This window comes from Cherax quadricarinatus, chromosome 30, assembly GCF_038502225.1.
Source record: "Cherax quadricarinatus isolate ZL_2023a chromosome 30, ASM3850222v1, whole genome shotgun sequence".
Lineage (NCBI taxonomy): Eukaryota > Metazoa > Arthropoda > Malacostraca > Decapoda > Parastacidae > Cherax > Cherax quadricarinatus.
In genome coordinates this window covers 34,220,015-34,236,278 of record NC_091321.1, presented here as the reverse complement: position 1 = coordinate 34,236,278, position 16,264 = coordinate 34,220,015, and the positions used below count along the sequence as shown (strand labels likewise).

Here is a 16,264-nt window from a genome sequence, read left to right as displayed (position 1 = left end):
CCTTAAGGGTCAAACAGCTCAATTATTGGGAAGTGTTATGTGCGATGGGGGTTACACAGCATGTGAAGAATGGGAGGCAGTCATATTTGATCCAAGGGAGTGGACTGTACATCCCGTTTCTTGGATGTAAATTAACGGCGAATATTCAATCATGATTCTATCTGGAATACAAACAACGCACAGTGCAATATATATATATATATATATATATATATATATATATATATATATATATATATATATATATATATATATATTTAATTTGGCTTCACACTATGATAGTTTCCTATACACAAATAACCCGCACATAGAAGAGAGGAGCTTAGGACGACGTTTCGGTCCGACTTGGACCATTTACAAAGTCACACTAACCAGAAGTGGAGCAGGACGGCTATATATAGGCAGGAAGAGGTAGTGGTGGTAGTAGTAGGGAACTAAGGAGGAGCCAGTCAAATATAAAGAAAGGGAAGCACTGCAAGGGAGCTAGGTGCCCACAGAGGGAGAGCAAGTGCACAGAGGTGGGGGGAAGGGGAAGTGATGAAATAAATAATGAAGGAACAGAAACACGCGACAGAAGAAAGACAAAAAAAGGAAAGAGGAAAGGGGAAGAGGGAGAAGAAAAAATGAGGAATCAGGTTAAGTCACGGGTGTTCTGAAGTTTGGAGCATTTTACAATGTAGTGGGAGAGGAAGGCATCTACAGAGACGAAGCCAGGACTAAGATTCATACAAGGAAAGTTGTGTATTAGAGAGGATTCAACAAGACGGCGACTGTTAAAGTTGGAAGTAGGGAAGACAGTTTTAGCAGAAGACCAGTCTATAGGATGACTGTGATCTCTGAAGTGACAGAAAAGAGCATTGTTAGTGTCGGCAAGCCTAACACTATTTTTGTGCTCCCTAAGTCTGTCAGAAAGACATCGGCCAGTTTCTCCAAAGTATTGAAGAGGGCAGGAGGGGGCAAGAAATAGAGTAGACACCAGTGTAGCAGCAGCTGACAGTGAGGTACCAGTGTAGCAGCAGCTGACAGTGAGGTACTACCAGTGTAGCAGCAGCTGACAGTGAGGTACTACCAGTGTAGCAGCAGCTGACAGCGACTACAGAACATCTTGCGTTATGGCGCCAGAGGATAAAACACTCGTACTATTACCCTTTTGTGTTCAAAGAGCTGTCCTTCGGAGCGTCCGTTAGAGAGAAGTGAACTGGTATCATTTAGACCCATCCTTGAGAACGTCTGTTAAAAGAAGCTACCTGGTATCATTTAAAGAACCGTCTTTGGGAGTGTCCATTAAAGAGAAGTTGTCTGCTATAATTTAAGAACTTTTTTTTTTAAACCAGCAACCATCCAGTGTCAACACAATCCTCAGTCAAGCACAAGACTTCTGTAAATATTTGTACGCTGCACCAAATACTGAGGGGGAAGTACTAAACCCACACGGGTCATGCAACGCCTGGGGAATGGAAGATAATCGGATTCGATCCAAGGACACAAGAGGTTGGTTCCAATTCACTGCATCATTAGCCCTTCACAAGCGTCAAGGCACCACTGAAGCGAAGGTTAGATAAAATCTGCAGTCATTAGACAACACTGATCTGTAAAGGTTGTGAAACCTGTAAATAACTGTAGAGGCAAATAGCTTGTACATTAAAACTTTCAAGAATGTAGTTGATATCACTGATGTAGTGTTGACTGCTGCATCTTCCTGCTTGCATGGCGGTAGTGTGTTCACTCACAGGGCCAACAGAAGTGAACAATATAGCTGATATGGTGGTGGTCGATCACGGAACCAGTGGTACTGGACCAAAAACTCGTCCTACGAAATATTAAGAACCATAATTTATTTACATTTATTGTAGTTTTACTTACAGTGTTGTGCCTGGTAACACGTGTTCTCTGGAGGGAAACTTACCATAGTCACAAAAAGCGCTAAACCAGTACACAGATAACATAAGAACAGAAAACATGTCACTGATAGGTATGGGCAAGGTCGCTTGGGCATTCACCCTCGGAACTTTCTCCAGGTGTCATACTTAATGTGCCTTCTGTGTGGGGAATATCTCCTGGCCCCACCTCTGGAGGCTGTCATTTTGTATGAAAAAAAAAAAGGTGGGGGTATGGAGTCTACTTATTTAGCTGGTACTACCTGAAGTTTACCTGGAGAGTTCCGGGGGTCAACGCCCCCGCGGCCCGGTCTGTTACCAGTGACCTGTGACAAATATTTCCTAACAACCGTGTAGTTTGTGCGCGTTCAGTATGTGTGCCGCTCCACTGTGTACATAACTCCCCCTACACATCTATTGCAGCGACTCGTTCTCTTTCCAAACCTAGTCACTTTCCCCCGTGCAATGCTTGTATTTGTCGCTCTCAAGTAAAGGCAGATGGCCATGTTTCCTAGAGCTGGCTCTCCTGCTGGGCTCTATTATATTCACAAAACTCGCTAAACCCCGCCTTGTGCTGAGGAGTCATGAAAGAGCTGCAGCCAGCCACTTCCTCACAACAACCATGCACCACAATTTGAAAATGGCGAATAATTTTAGAGTGACACATGAGGATTTAATTTTCTGACTTATTACACATTGTTTGGATCATTCCCTGGTTACAAATTTACCTCCATGGATGTGGAAAATGACTATACATCATACAGGACAAATGAAAGTAATAACTACTCATACAAATTTTTATTATGTACATATACTGTAATAGTTACTATGAGCAGCACTGAGTAAAGTTGGTAGCTGCTTAAGCTGAAAATATGAGGTATGTCATATGGAGGCGCTGGAGCATGAGTAGCACCCATAACGTTCCAGGACCTGCCAGCCTGCCAGCAGCAGCAGCAGCAGCATCACACTGCATCACTGGCTGGGTGCCTCGCCGCTCTTCACTGCTACAAAGTGCACGCGGGCCAGGTGGTTCTTGAGGTGCCAGGTTTGAGAGCCACGCCAGGGACACAAATGACATGCGAAAGGTTTCTCGCCAGTATGAGATCGCATGTGTCGAGTCAGTTCAGCAGGTCTCATGAATGTTCTGCCACACCAGCAGCAGGTGCGGTCCCAGCGAAGCCCTGCCAGCATTCCAATCCCTCCAGTCCACGTATTGGCCACCCCTGCACTAGGGCCAACCAGCTGAGAAAACACCTAGGGGGGGAAACAGGAGAGGTGAGGTGTAACGCAGGCTAGTTAGGGGGTGGTAACCAAAACTGTCCACCTGCAGGTGGTGGTTGTGGTGCACCCATAGTGGTGGTGGTGGTGGTGGTGGTAGTGGTAGTGGAATCAGCGGTTGGGAGCGGGGCCGGCTGTGGGTGGCGCCTTGACATATGACACTTGAGCTGCACAGCCTGGGCCGCACTATACGGACACAAAGGGCATTTGAACGGCTTCTCCCCGGTGTGGATACGCTGATGTCGGATTAGTTCAGCAGGCCTCTTGAAGGGCTTTCCACATATGTGACAGATGCGGTCCCATCGCCACACAGGCCCACTGCTCATTACTGGTCCTGCCCACACCTCACTCCCTACGACCCCCAGCACCTAGAATGAGACAATGGCTGCGTCATAACACCACAGCAACCTCGACACATGGCACAAACATCACCACACGTACAAGCCTCAACCACCACATGTACAAGCCTCAACCACCACACGTACAAGCAGCAAGTTGATTTTTTTGGGGGTGTGTGTATGTGTGTGTATGTGTTTGTGTTCACTGGCCATCCACGGATTGATTAGGGACTAGATGGCGACGTAAGAGATGTGCCTTAAGATGAACAGCCTGAGTGCCGCGATAACCACACAGTGGACACTGATAGGGCCTCTCCCCAGTGTGGGTGCGGAGGTGGCGAGTGAGCTCGGCAGGACGTGCAAAAACTCTCTTACACACGGGACAAGTGCGATCCCACCTGATGGTTGGCAGAGCCGAATTGTCCTGGAAGCAGCGCACCCACAGCCCACCACCGCCCTCACACACCTACAGGGAGAGAACAGAGAACATGGGTGAGAAGAAATTTTCCTCACCCATTCCAGACAAGGCTGTATTCTTAACATTCCATTTCCCTCCACTCACACGCTCACGACCTACTTATAACAATCACGTGAATTGCTTGTGTATTTCTACGCTTCTGATTACCACCGCTACCACATACTATGTACTGGTGGTTAAGCTGAAGTATTGTGAACAGTATGGCGGCGGGCAAGGTGAGACTTGACGTGTGTAGCTTGCACTGCTCTATAGGGACAGAGGGGACATGCGTAGGGTCTCTCCCCAGTGTGGATTCGCAGATGTCGTTGAAGCTCTGAGCTCTTGGGGAAAACTTTGCCACATACAGCACACATGAGGGGACCACTGGCCCTGGAGGCTTGAGGGTTGGCTGCAACAAGGCCGTGTGACCAAACACCGCCTCCATGACCCACCTAGAAGAGAGAGAAGGCACATCACCACACCGCTCCACCTGCTAACTTCATCTGGCCTTACAAATCAAACCACATTGTTTCCCATTAGTCATTCATCGACTAGTTATGCTATTCAGCTAGTCTCAAGACTTTAAACACAAAACTAATAGTTTATATAGTGAGGCGAGGTTTGTGTCACTGTGGTGGGGGGTCTGGCACGAGCTCTTTGTGTCTCCTCTGTAAGTGACTCTTGACATGGTGCTTTTGTGTGGCCCGGTAGTCACAGAAGGGGCAGTTGTAGGGTCTTTCGCCAGTGTGGGCCCGCAGATGGATAGCTAGCTGTGAGGGGGTTTCGCAATGTTTGCCACAGAACCTGCAGCTATTATCTGGTCGGCAGTCTTCGAGTGAGATATGGTCATGGGGAGGTAGATGGTGGGTTGGTGGCTCATGTAAGTACGAGGTGACAGCCTGGGTGTCGCCTGGTGAAGCATGGGTCATGTACAGGCGAGACATGGCATGTGCCACCAGACCCAGAGCCACGCCGCTTCTGTAGCCGCCCACGTCCTACAAGAGACAAAACAGGCCACAGTCAGCATTGCCTCAACACAACTGCCATGTACATCCCAGCCCTCCGCAAGCAGCCCTAAGCAGGCACACACAGTGCTGCCTCCACCACATAAGTTGCAGAGACAACTGGTGCACAAACATTATTTAGGACACTGGAGCACACACTCCATCCACAGTTTAAATTAACTTTATAGGGTGCTAACATTAGTTGAGACAAGGCTGGACTCTAGCACTATGCCATGGACCAGGTGCATATGTCTACGCATGTTCCCCTTCTGAGCAGCACTATATGAACACACTGTACAACGATACGGCTTCTCTCCCGTATGTATCCTAATATGAGTAGCAAGTTGTGAAGGGCGACAAAAGGAGTAGCCACAGTATTGGCACACGTGGGGGCGTAAAGTGTTGTCAAGAGCCTCGAGGCGTGATGTAGCGGGTGTTGAGTGTTGGGCGGGTGGTGGCGTCTTCACCCACACACTACCACCAACACGACGACTCTCGCTGCTACCCTCTACCTCCGCGTAATGCGCCCACATGCTGCTCAGTACGTGCGACCCCTGCAAGGTGTAAAGCTCAGTCAGTCAGCCAACCAACACTACCCAGTGGCTACATAATAAAGTTTAAGCAAAACAATGCCCACAAACAGCCATAAAAATCTCTTTCATGAATATGCACAAGAGTATAAGAATGAGCCTATATTTCCAAGACAGCGGCAAAGGCTTCACCATGAGTAGAGGCATGGCGTTTAAGATTCCCTTTCTTGGTGGATCTGTAGTCACACTGTGGATGTGGACAGGTGAATGGCTTCTCCCCCGTGTGACTTCTCATATGCAATACCAATGCTGAGGGATACATGAAATCCTTGAAACACACAGTACACACAGCATTGGCAGAGCTCCTTTTAGTCCACTTGAGAGGAGCAGCTTGTCTTGCACTAGCAGCCTCAGACCTTACTGATGTTCCAGCCAGAGTACTGTAACCCCCTGAACTTGCTTCACTACTTGAGCTTCGTTTACTCCATGTAATACATGTGGCGCCCATAGTGTTTGAGGCAACGGCTCCGGTAGCAGTCCCAGCGAGGACACTGTACACTCCTGAACATCCTTCAGGATTCCCGGGGAGGGTAGAAAATCCTCCAGAGAGTCTCACTTGACTTACAGGGACAGCTGCCGTCCTTCCTGACCAGGCGCCACCCTGTAAGAGGCAAACATGCAAGACTCAGCACGCAGCACCCAAGTACAGTCACCTATGTCCATAAATACAAGATCTTTATAGTACCCAACCCTTTACTTACCCTCTCCCTGCCTCTTTAAAGTACCCTACCCCATATTTCCCCTTGCTTAATTAAAGTATCCAACCCTTTATTCATCACCCCTGTGTGTAAAGTTGAAATACCCTCCCCCTTGTTCATTAACATCTATCACAGTCTTTGAAGTATCTATCCCTTATCTGAAGTAGTTCTCCCCTCCCTCCGAAGCAGCGCCGCTCATTAAAGCAACTACTGTACATCTACTGATGTACTCACCAAACGCAAAATAGACCCTGAATGAAGACCTGCCATCATAAGAGACGATGCCGCTGATCGTACACTTCCTGCCATCACAGACACAACCACGGCTACCGTCACAATCACTATGTCCAGAATTCATCGATAACCACTGACAATAATAACTTCTACAACGAACCGAACACATCAAAGAGTTCACCAATCATAAAACTAATGTAATATTACATAGGTACGTACGTATGTACGTCTGTGTGGGGGGGGGGGGGGAGGATAAGTAAAACTATATATTTTCGCTTAAATAGCAATGCTCTGTTTGCCGAATAAGACAAGCGAAAATTTGTGTATGCAATAATTTCGCAAAAATCATTCTGAACCTAACGAAAAAAAAATATTTCATTGTGTTTGTTTATTATTAAATTATTGTAAACTTATCTAAAATAGTTATTGTTCTATTAGGCTAAAATAATTGCGCTTGTTATAACAAAGTTAGGCAACTTTTCTAAGGTTCTTCTGGTACAAAATTATTAATTTTTACATTAACATAAATGAAAAAAAATATACCTTTAAACGTATAAGAGAAAACTCTAGAAAGGACTTAATTTTAAACGAGTTCTTGCTGACCAATTTTACCTATTTGGCACGATATATTATATATAATGTGTGTGTGTGTGTGTGTGTGTGTGTGTGTGTGTGTGTGTGTGTGTGTGTGTGTGTGAGAGAGAGAGAGAGAGAGAGAGAGAGAGAGAGAGAGAGAGAGAGAGAGAGAGAGAGAGAGAGAGAGAGAGAGAGAGAGAGAGAGAGAGAGAGAGAGAGAGAGAGCTGGCAGCCTAAGGACAGACTACTAGAACACACGGTTAACTTCTTCATAATTACACGTTTATTCCCACACGTACAGTACCGCTGGTTAGTGGGTAAAAAAAAAAAAAAAAAGAAAAAAAAAAAAACTCATAAAGAAGTTATGCAAAAGACTCGGAAAAATAAAGGATGCCATTTCAGCAATCCATTTCCTGTAGTTGAGAAGGGTAATGCCTGCAGTGGTGTGTATTATGGGAGAGCGTCCTTCAAGTATTTGCCGTGCTGTCAGCATAACCTGCGGGGCTGTGTTGCTTACGTTGATGTATACCCACCAGTGACCCTAGGCAGCGACGGTACTCATACCAGAAACGACGACTGAAAGTACTTGCTGACAAACATCTCTCTACGTTTAATGTATCCCTTAAAAACATGTGTGTGTGCTAGTGGCGTGTATTCACACACACACACACACACACACACGAGCGCTTTCATGTACCTACATAAACATATTTCAAGGAGTTAGAAGAATCAAATAAAGCACGGTTTACAGGTCCTAATAAAGTGACTTTCCCCCTAGGCCTTATGTCACACGCTAGGCAGGTCTACCTCGGAACCAGGTCTATATAACCAACAACGTATTTAATACACTATCAACTCAATGTTAAAGCTATACCAGGATATACGCGCACACATTTGAAAAAGCCTGCAGTAAACTACACATTTTAGCTCCTAACTTGGTAACAAAGAGTTAAACTTCTAAAAGGAATAACACAGCCAAACTCTGTTGTACATTACCGATTGTTTTATAGCCCACGATAAACATTAAATTAAAAAGATTCTAAAAGTCTTGTGGATGTATACTTAGCCGACGAACAAATGTTCACGCACGCACGCGCGCATACACACCATCACAGCTCTAAACATATGTAGCCACGAGTGTAATGATGGGAAAATTGGGAAAATTCTATTAAAACTACACCCAGCTTACAACATCCATGATTAGAAACCAGGCTTTTCATAAAGCTATAAGAACATTCTATAGGACAAAACCTAGCACAGATAAAAGAGAATTTATTACTTTTACCATATAATGACAACCTCTCGAACCCGCTACAAAATATTTGAATGTTAACGCAGCTCAAAAAAGACAGCACACAAAAGATGAACATTTCTTCCCCCGGGATCTTCGGTGTGTGTCCTGTGGTTACCCTTACGCTGGGCCCCGCCCTTACACCTTACCTTACACACAGTGTATTCTCACTCTGTCCACTTGTATATACCGAGACCTGACGCAACTCCCAGCGAGTGAAACAGGTCCACAGTCTTCACAACCTAGCATGTGCGTGAGCATTGACCTTCCTGAGTGGGCTTTATTTTTACACCTCTACTCTCTAAAATACTTCATCAGGTGCCAGATCAAGCAGGCTGTGATATGTGGACCACAAGGATACCAGCAGCAACAGCCTGGTTTACCAGGTAAGCACCAGGTAATCCTGGTCCGAGACCGGACTCTGACTGTAGAAAAACTCGAAACTAATTAAGGCATATCAAACGTGAGGTATATTACATCCCTTAAAAAACGCTGATAAATGATGTCTTGGACCAATTTGGAAATTACCCGAGAGCAATAACTGTCCAAATGGAGATAAATGGTATGAAATACCGACAGGGTGGAAAAATAAACAAATGAAGTATAATATGATCCTTTATTGACTACATTTTGCCCACACAGTGGGCTTTATCAAGTCACAAACAGATCTACATAGGTAAAGAGTACATGTGTGTGTGTGTGTGTGTATATATATATATATATATATATATATATATATATATATATATATATATATATATATATATATATATATATGGTGGAGAGTAAGGTGGGGGGAGGGGGGATGTTGGGTAGGTTGTATTTGAAATGGGCCTTCACGGGACAGGCGAATGTGCATGTTATGTAGGATAACGATGGAGAAGTTTCCTGGCCAGGAAAGTTCATCGTTATCCTACATAAACACACACTCGCCCATCCCGTGTAGGTCAGTCTCAACGCCAACCTACCCAATACTCTCCACACTATATATACTCATGTACTCTATACCCAGGTAGATCTGTTTGTGCCTTGACAAGACCCCATTGTGGGGGGCGAAACGTTGTCAACAAAGACTCGCATTATACTTCATTTATGTTTATTTTCCTAACAATTGGCCAAGTAGCCAGTGTTCTGTTTAATCAAGGGATACTGGCCCCACCAGCGATCACATCAATTCCAAAGAATTACTTTTGTGTAATTCTACTGTTTAAGGAAATGTTGTGGAATCAGCGCTTGAGAAATTTAAATTTAAATTCAGCCATCTATAAATTTGACAGTGTCATAGTCCAGAAAATAATTCATAATCCTAGCAGGTGAAAATACATATTTTTGAAAGATTATGTTCTTTGCCAAAGGAACATTCTTCCTCAGGAAATTATAATAGCTATCTTGCTTGCTTTTCCTATTCTTTAAAGGTTTAACAACTGATTGCTTGTTTAAATACTGGTAAAATTACCGACAATATTTTAAGTAAAAGTACAGAACAAACTAACGAGACCTATTACTACTAACCTCCGACAACACAAACATGACCTACTGCTACTACTAACCTCCGACAACACAAACATGACCTACTGCTTCTACTAACCCCCGACACAACACAAACATGACCTGCTGCTACTACTAACCTCCGACAACACAAACATGACCTACTGCTACTAACCTCCGACACAACACAAACATGACCTACTACTACTATTAACCTCTGACACAACACAAACATGACCTACTACTACTATTAACCTCCGACACAACACAAACATGACCTACCACTATTACTAACCTCCGACACAACACAAACACGACCTACCACTACTACTAACCTCCGACACAACACAAACACGACCTACTGTTACTACTAACCTCCGACACAACACAAAGATGACATACTACTATTATTAACCTCCGACACAACACAAAGATGACCTACTAACGTCAACATCCGACAACACACACACACACACACACACACACACATGACCTACCACTAGCGGAGTCCCGCTATACCTCTCTGGACATATAGGTGACAACAAAGAGGAAATGCATCAGTCTCGCCCTTAGACGGAGGATCAAGCCTCCACCACGTCTTGACCTGAATAACCCACATGGGTTTAGCGCTTAACATTATTTTTTTTTTCTATACCTCTCTTCTAGCTCCAGTATACAAGCGTTCATTTCACGTCTCTGCTTCCGTAAACCTCAGCAAGGCTGAGAGACTCACTCCCTCATCTTCCACCGTTCATCTCTTATTAAACTGAAAAAAAATAATAGCAAAACGTCTTCACGACAGACAAGATTTTGACAGATGTCTTATTCATCTACGTGTTCTATACGTGTAATATAAAAGCAACACAATGACACTGTGTACAGAAGAGACTAAGCGATGCAGTAGACTTACTAGCATATGCTGCTGCTGCTACTACTAGAAAATAGTAGTAATAGTAAAGCAATAACAGTAAAAGTACAAATAGCACTAATAGTAGTAATATGAATAGTATTAACAGAAGCATTAGTAACAGTAGTAATAATAGGAAAATTAGTAGTAAATAATGTAATAGTATAAGAAATAAGATCAGCAGTAGCAGATAGTAATTGTATTAGGAAAAGTAGCGAAGGTAGTTGTAGTTGTGAAAGTAATAGCAGTAGACAGTAATAGTGAAAGTAGTAAAATAACTAATATAAGTAACAGTAATAGTAATCGTAATATAAGTAGCAAAAGCAGTATAGTAGTAATAGTATAGTATAGTAAAGTAGTAATAAAGTAGTTACAGTATAAAGTAGTAGTAGTAAAGTAGTTACGGTATAGTAAAGTAGTTATGGTATAGTAAAGTAGTTACAGTATAGTAAAGTAGTTATAGTAAAGTAGTTACAGTAAAGTAGTTATAGTAAAGTAGTTATAGTAAAGTAGTTACAGTAAAGTAGTTACAGTAAAGTAGTTACAGTATAGTAAAGTAGTTATAGTAAAGTAGTAGTAAAGTAGTTACAGTAAAGTAGTTATAGTAAAGTAGTTACAGTAAAGTAGTTATAGTAAAGTAGTTACAGTAAAGTAAAGTAGTTATAGTAAAGTAGTTACAGTAAAGTAGTTACAGTATAGTAAAGTAGTTATAGTAAAGTAGTAGTAAAGTAGTTACAGTATAGTAAAGTAATTACGGTATAGTAAAGTAGTTACAGTATAATAAAGTAGTTACAGTATAGTAAAGTAGTTACGGTATAGTAAAGTAGTTACAGTATAGTAAAGTAGTTACAGTATAGTAAAGTAGTTACGGTATAGTAAAGTAGTTACAGTATAGTAAAGTAGTTACAGTATAGTAAAGTAGTTACAGTATAGTAAAGTAGTTACAGTAAAGTAGTAGTAGTAAAGTAGTTACAGTAAAGTAGTAGTAGTAAAGTAGTTACGGTATAGTAAAGTAGTAGTAGTAAAGTAGTTACGGTAAAGTAGTAGTAGTAAAGTAGTTACGGTATAGTAAAGTAGTTACAGTAAAGTAGTTACGGTATAGTAGTTACAGTAAAGTAGTAGTAAAGTAGTAGTACAGTAAAATAGTAGTAAAGTAGTTACAGTATAGTAGTAGTAGTAAAGTAGTTACAGTAAAGTAGTAGTAAAGTAGTTACAGTAAAGTAGTAGTAAAGTAGTTACAGTAAAGTAGTAGTAGTAAAGTAGTTACAGTAAAGTAGTAGTAGTAAAGTAGTTACAGTAAAGTAGTTACAGTAAAGTAGTAGTAAAGTAGTTACAGTATAGTAAGTAGTAGTAATAAAGTAGTTACAGTATAGTAAAGTAGTAGTAGTAAAGTAGTTAGAGTAAAGTAGTAATAGTAGTTATAGTAGAAATAATAGTATAGTAATATTAGTAATTGTAATAAAATAAAAGGATTAGAATAGTTATAATAACAATAATAGTAACAGTAGTTATAATCGTAATGACAGTAGTAGTCTAGTAGTAGCATAGCCGCAGTAACAATGTTAGTAACAGTAGTAGTAGTAATAATATTAGAAGTAGAATTCATCCGACAAGAATAATTCACTACTACCGTTACTAGCATGCGCCAAGAAATCACTAGTAATAGTAAGGGCTAGTCAACATACCACAGTACTTATCTTAGCCTTATATAGAGTTTACCTGCGATAGTCCTCGTGGAGGCTCGAGTTTAACAGTGGTTACCTAGCTACGACCCGAAATGAGTAGTTTGTACTCTTGCTGTAACAGTGTCCATATATCTTTATAAGAGTATTTTGATATTGTGTTACTACTATTACATATTGGATAACAAAAATTCAACATTTTATCAGTAACAAAAAAAAAAATCTCTGTAGTCTATTGAGTTAGTTGGATGTGTGCAAAGTGCACATGACGCTCAAGATGGCTGAGGTATGATACCCAGCAAGACAACAAGGTTGAGCAGCACTGCAGTGGACATACTGGTCCATACTCAAAGACCACTATTATTGCCAACCCGATTCACACCGCCTCGAAAAAAATACTATCCAAATTTATGAACCCCTTAAGAGCAGGCAGGCCTACGATTTACTGAGGCCTCACTCGTACTTATTGTTTAATTATATGCCTTAAAATTTTGTCAAAACTTAGCAAGAAAGACATTGAACACGGTCTTGAGATTGTCGTTCATGGTGCTGAAAGTAGGATCAATGCTAATTATAAGAGACTGTCTTACCTGCCTCTGCTCTTATGTTGCTGTTGTTGAACTTCTGCAATACTGTACAGACTATGGTAACTAATCCTGTGCTTTTCTATACTGATGTGCAGAAATACAACATTACTTTATTATTATTATCTTAGTGTACACATAGTATATTTGTTGATAAAGTTGACATTTAAAACTATTTTCTCGCACATGAAATACTCAACTTTTGGGGAGAAAAAAAATAAGACTAGAAATTTATTTTTTCTTTATATAGACTAACTTAACTGCAAGCGAAATGCTTTTACGACGATGTAAACAATAACTTCAGCAGTTTCAATGCCATCAACATAAAAAAAAAAAGGTAAAGGGAACATGCAGATGAATGCTGCCATGTACAAGATTACTGCACTACGACGAGAGTTTGCTACACTGCGAAATTAAATGCTTTTAAACGATGACTTTATCAACCTACATATTGAGTACACTGAGGATAATAACAACACGCTATTTCAGCACATGAAGAGAACCTTAAAATTTATTTAAAATTTTTTCCAAGTATTGAGGTGCGACAATATAGAGGAAGCTAAGACAATTTAAATTTGAGCAATTCAGGTAAGAAAAAAATGGGAAAGTACTCGTTAAGCAACCTAGGTGTGGACGCATGAGCATAAGTCACTGAGCACAGTTACTGTGCCTACTACAATGATCAATGTCTTTTATGTGCGGGTTATTTGTGTATCGTTCCAGTCACGGTATTGTGCCTTTGTTATTTATCAACTACATTAATCTGTTGCCGGTAGGCCTACTTTAGCGCTCCCTTTCCCTGTGCACCTGACATTTAATATATATGGACTCTCCTTCTGGTAGTTTAATATCCTTGAAGACGGTCTCTAGTTAGGCCAGAAATACTTCGCACTACGTCTAAAATGGCGAATGGGGCATATGTATGTGCGTGCGTGCGTGTGTGTAGTTTTGCAATTCACGACATATGGTTATTCAAATGGTTCTGCATCAAGATCATTTTTATTGAAGCGCTACAATACATGAGGTATTACTACTGCCATCAGCGGTGGTGGCGTAGACCGCCCGCACACTGCTCAGAAAACCTTGGAAAAGATGCGAGAAAGGGCGGCAGCGGCAGCGGCGGCGGCAGCAGCAGCAGCAGCAGCCGCCGCCGCAACAGCCGCCGCCGCAACAGCCGCCGCCGCAACAGCCGCCGCCGCAGCAGCAGCAGGGGGGGGGCGAGAGAACGAGATTGGTGGAGGGGAAATGTTGAGAGAGGGGGGTGGTAAGAAGACAATGGTGTGAGAGAAGACTAAGGGAGGGGGAGAAAAACAGGAAGAAGTGGGAAAAGACAAGGATGTGGGACACGGACATGAGAGTCTGGGACAAGAAAAGGTTGAAGGGAACTAAGAGGGGGGAATGAAAATAGAGCAAGGGAAAGAGCGAGGATGAGAGGGGGGAGGGGGAAGATGAGGTAAAGAAAATGCACGAAGGCGAGAAGGAAGAGAGAGAGAGAGCGAGCGAGAGGAAAGGGTGGGAGGGTGAAGACGAGACCAACAAGAGTCAACACAAGGGGTATGGGGATAATACTATTCCAAAAGAGTACTGGGTTCCTCCAGCGGAGAACTGAAAACAGAGTATATAAGAAACAGAGAAGAGTGGAGACAATGGAAGAGACGCAAAACAGGAGAGAGAGAGAGAGAGAGGGAGAGAGAGAGAGAGAGAGAGTGAGAGAGAGAGAGAGAGAGTGAGAGAGAGAGAGAGAGAGAGAGAGAGAGAGAGAGAGAGACAGACAGACAGACAGACAGACAGACAGAGAGAGAGAGAGAGAGAACCATACAAAGGGTGGGGATAGAACCCGCGATCAGTCATAAAACTCCAGACCGTCGCGCTGGCCACTGGGCCAGCTGGCTACAAGATTCGTCCAACTATATATATATTTATACACCATAGGAATGTTAACCTTCCTATGGTGTATAAATATACCTGGTTGGACGAATCTTCTTGTAGTCAGCTGGCCCAGTGGCTAGCGCGACGATCTGGAGTTTTATGACTAATCGCGGGTTCTATCCCCACCCGTTGTATGGGTTGTTTGCAACCGTCATTATGATTTCGTGAGTCAACAGGAGAGGCCCAGAAAAAAAAAAACATACAAACGAAACAGCAGACCAGGTAAGTGAGTAGAGATAACAGAAAACAAAGAAAACGGAGGTATATCAGAAGTTTAGAGGATAGAGCAGACAAAACAAAGCCAACAGAGAGACTAAAGAAGACATAGGCGAGAGAAGTGATGGAAAAGAGGAAGGGCAGTGTAGCGGGGGCAAGCTTGGAGGTAATTATCACCAAGATGTCACTGATGTACTGTGTACCAGGTCATTCATTACTCTCACGGTGCCTCTGGCTGGCTACCTAGCCCACCCTAACTCTGTACATACCCACATCACACTTATGTATATACCACAAGACGGGCAGCTAACAGCACTTTTTTTTCACTCTGACTCAACAGTTCTCAGGAATCTCACTCCATGTGCTCACCTCACTCTTGATATATTTCTTCTAGCGTTCACATTCCATAATCTGGTGAAGACGGAAATTAAAAACTCTGGCTTTTGTTGTACTCGTTATGAGTATTGTTTTGAATATTTAAATAAAATATACACCTACACTTTCTAATTAACAATGCTAAAGCCAGGGTTTGAAATAAGAAAATGGCTTATATCTTTAGGCCTACGTAAACTTTTTAATTATATAATTGAGTGTTTAAGACCAATTTTCTCTTTTATGTAACAGCAAGAAATATAATGTTTAAACTGTGTAAACTTCATCAATATTTGTCCATCACAATGATTTTTATATTGCAAGGATCAGTATTGAGCAACATATTATTGATAACATATACTGTAATTACTTGACAAAGAGGTGTATATAAAATGAGCAGTAATACTTGATGTAATGCAACAAGAGGCATACGTTACGCCAAGTCATAACAAGTAGATGACAAAAATTAACTAGGAAAGGAATGGTGTGAATGTGAAATTCGTATGTGTCTTTTAACATTGCCTCGCATGACAGAGTTGTAATGACAGCTTGGATATGGACAAGTGAATGGTCTCTCCTCGACGTGGTTGAGAGAGTGCATGGCGAGCATCACAGGCAGCGGGAAGGTGTCGTTACACTTGGAGCACACATGATGTCCTCCACCTGGCTTCGTGTCTCCTCCCGCATCACTACTGAGAACACTGAACACTGGGGGTGAGCGTGAAGGTCCCGGGGTTGATGAT

At 42.3% G+C, this 16,264-nt stretch overlaps 1 protein-coding gene across 8 annotated transcripts in view; it reads right to left on the bottom strand.

Annotated features, from left to right (window-relative positions):
• Window positions 1-16,264, bottom strand: part of LOC128692563 (protein tramtrack, alpha isoform) — a 397,508-nt gene that overhangs the window by 157,997 nt on the left and 223,247 nt on the right. Inside the window, exons 5-6 of one of the 8 annotated variants that reach the window (XM_070090089.1) lie at window positions 5,677-6,145; window positions 5,307-5,508 (exon numbers count right to left, since the gene is read on the bottom strand). The exons of 6 other annotated variants lie outside the window; for them this stretch is intronic. In XM_070090089.1, the coding sequence (XP_069946190.1) occupies window positions 5,456-5,508; window positions 5,677-6,145 (522 nt within the window). In that variant the 3' untranslated portion in view covers window positions 5,307-5,455. Of the gene's footprint in view, window positions 1-5,306; window positions 5,509-5,676; window positions 6,146-15,529 lie in introns of those variants that run through there. One more of the 8 variants, XM_070090091.1, reaches the window with a different exon arrangement.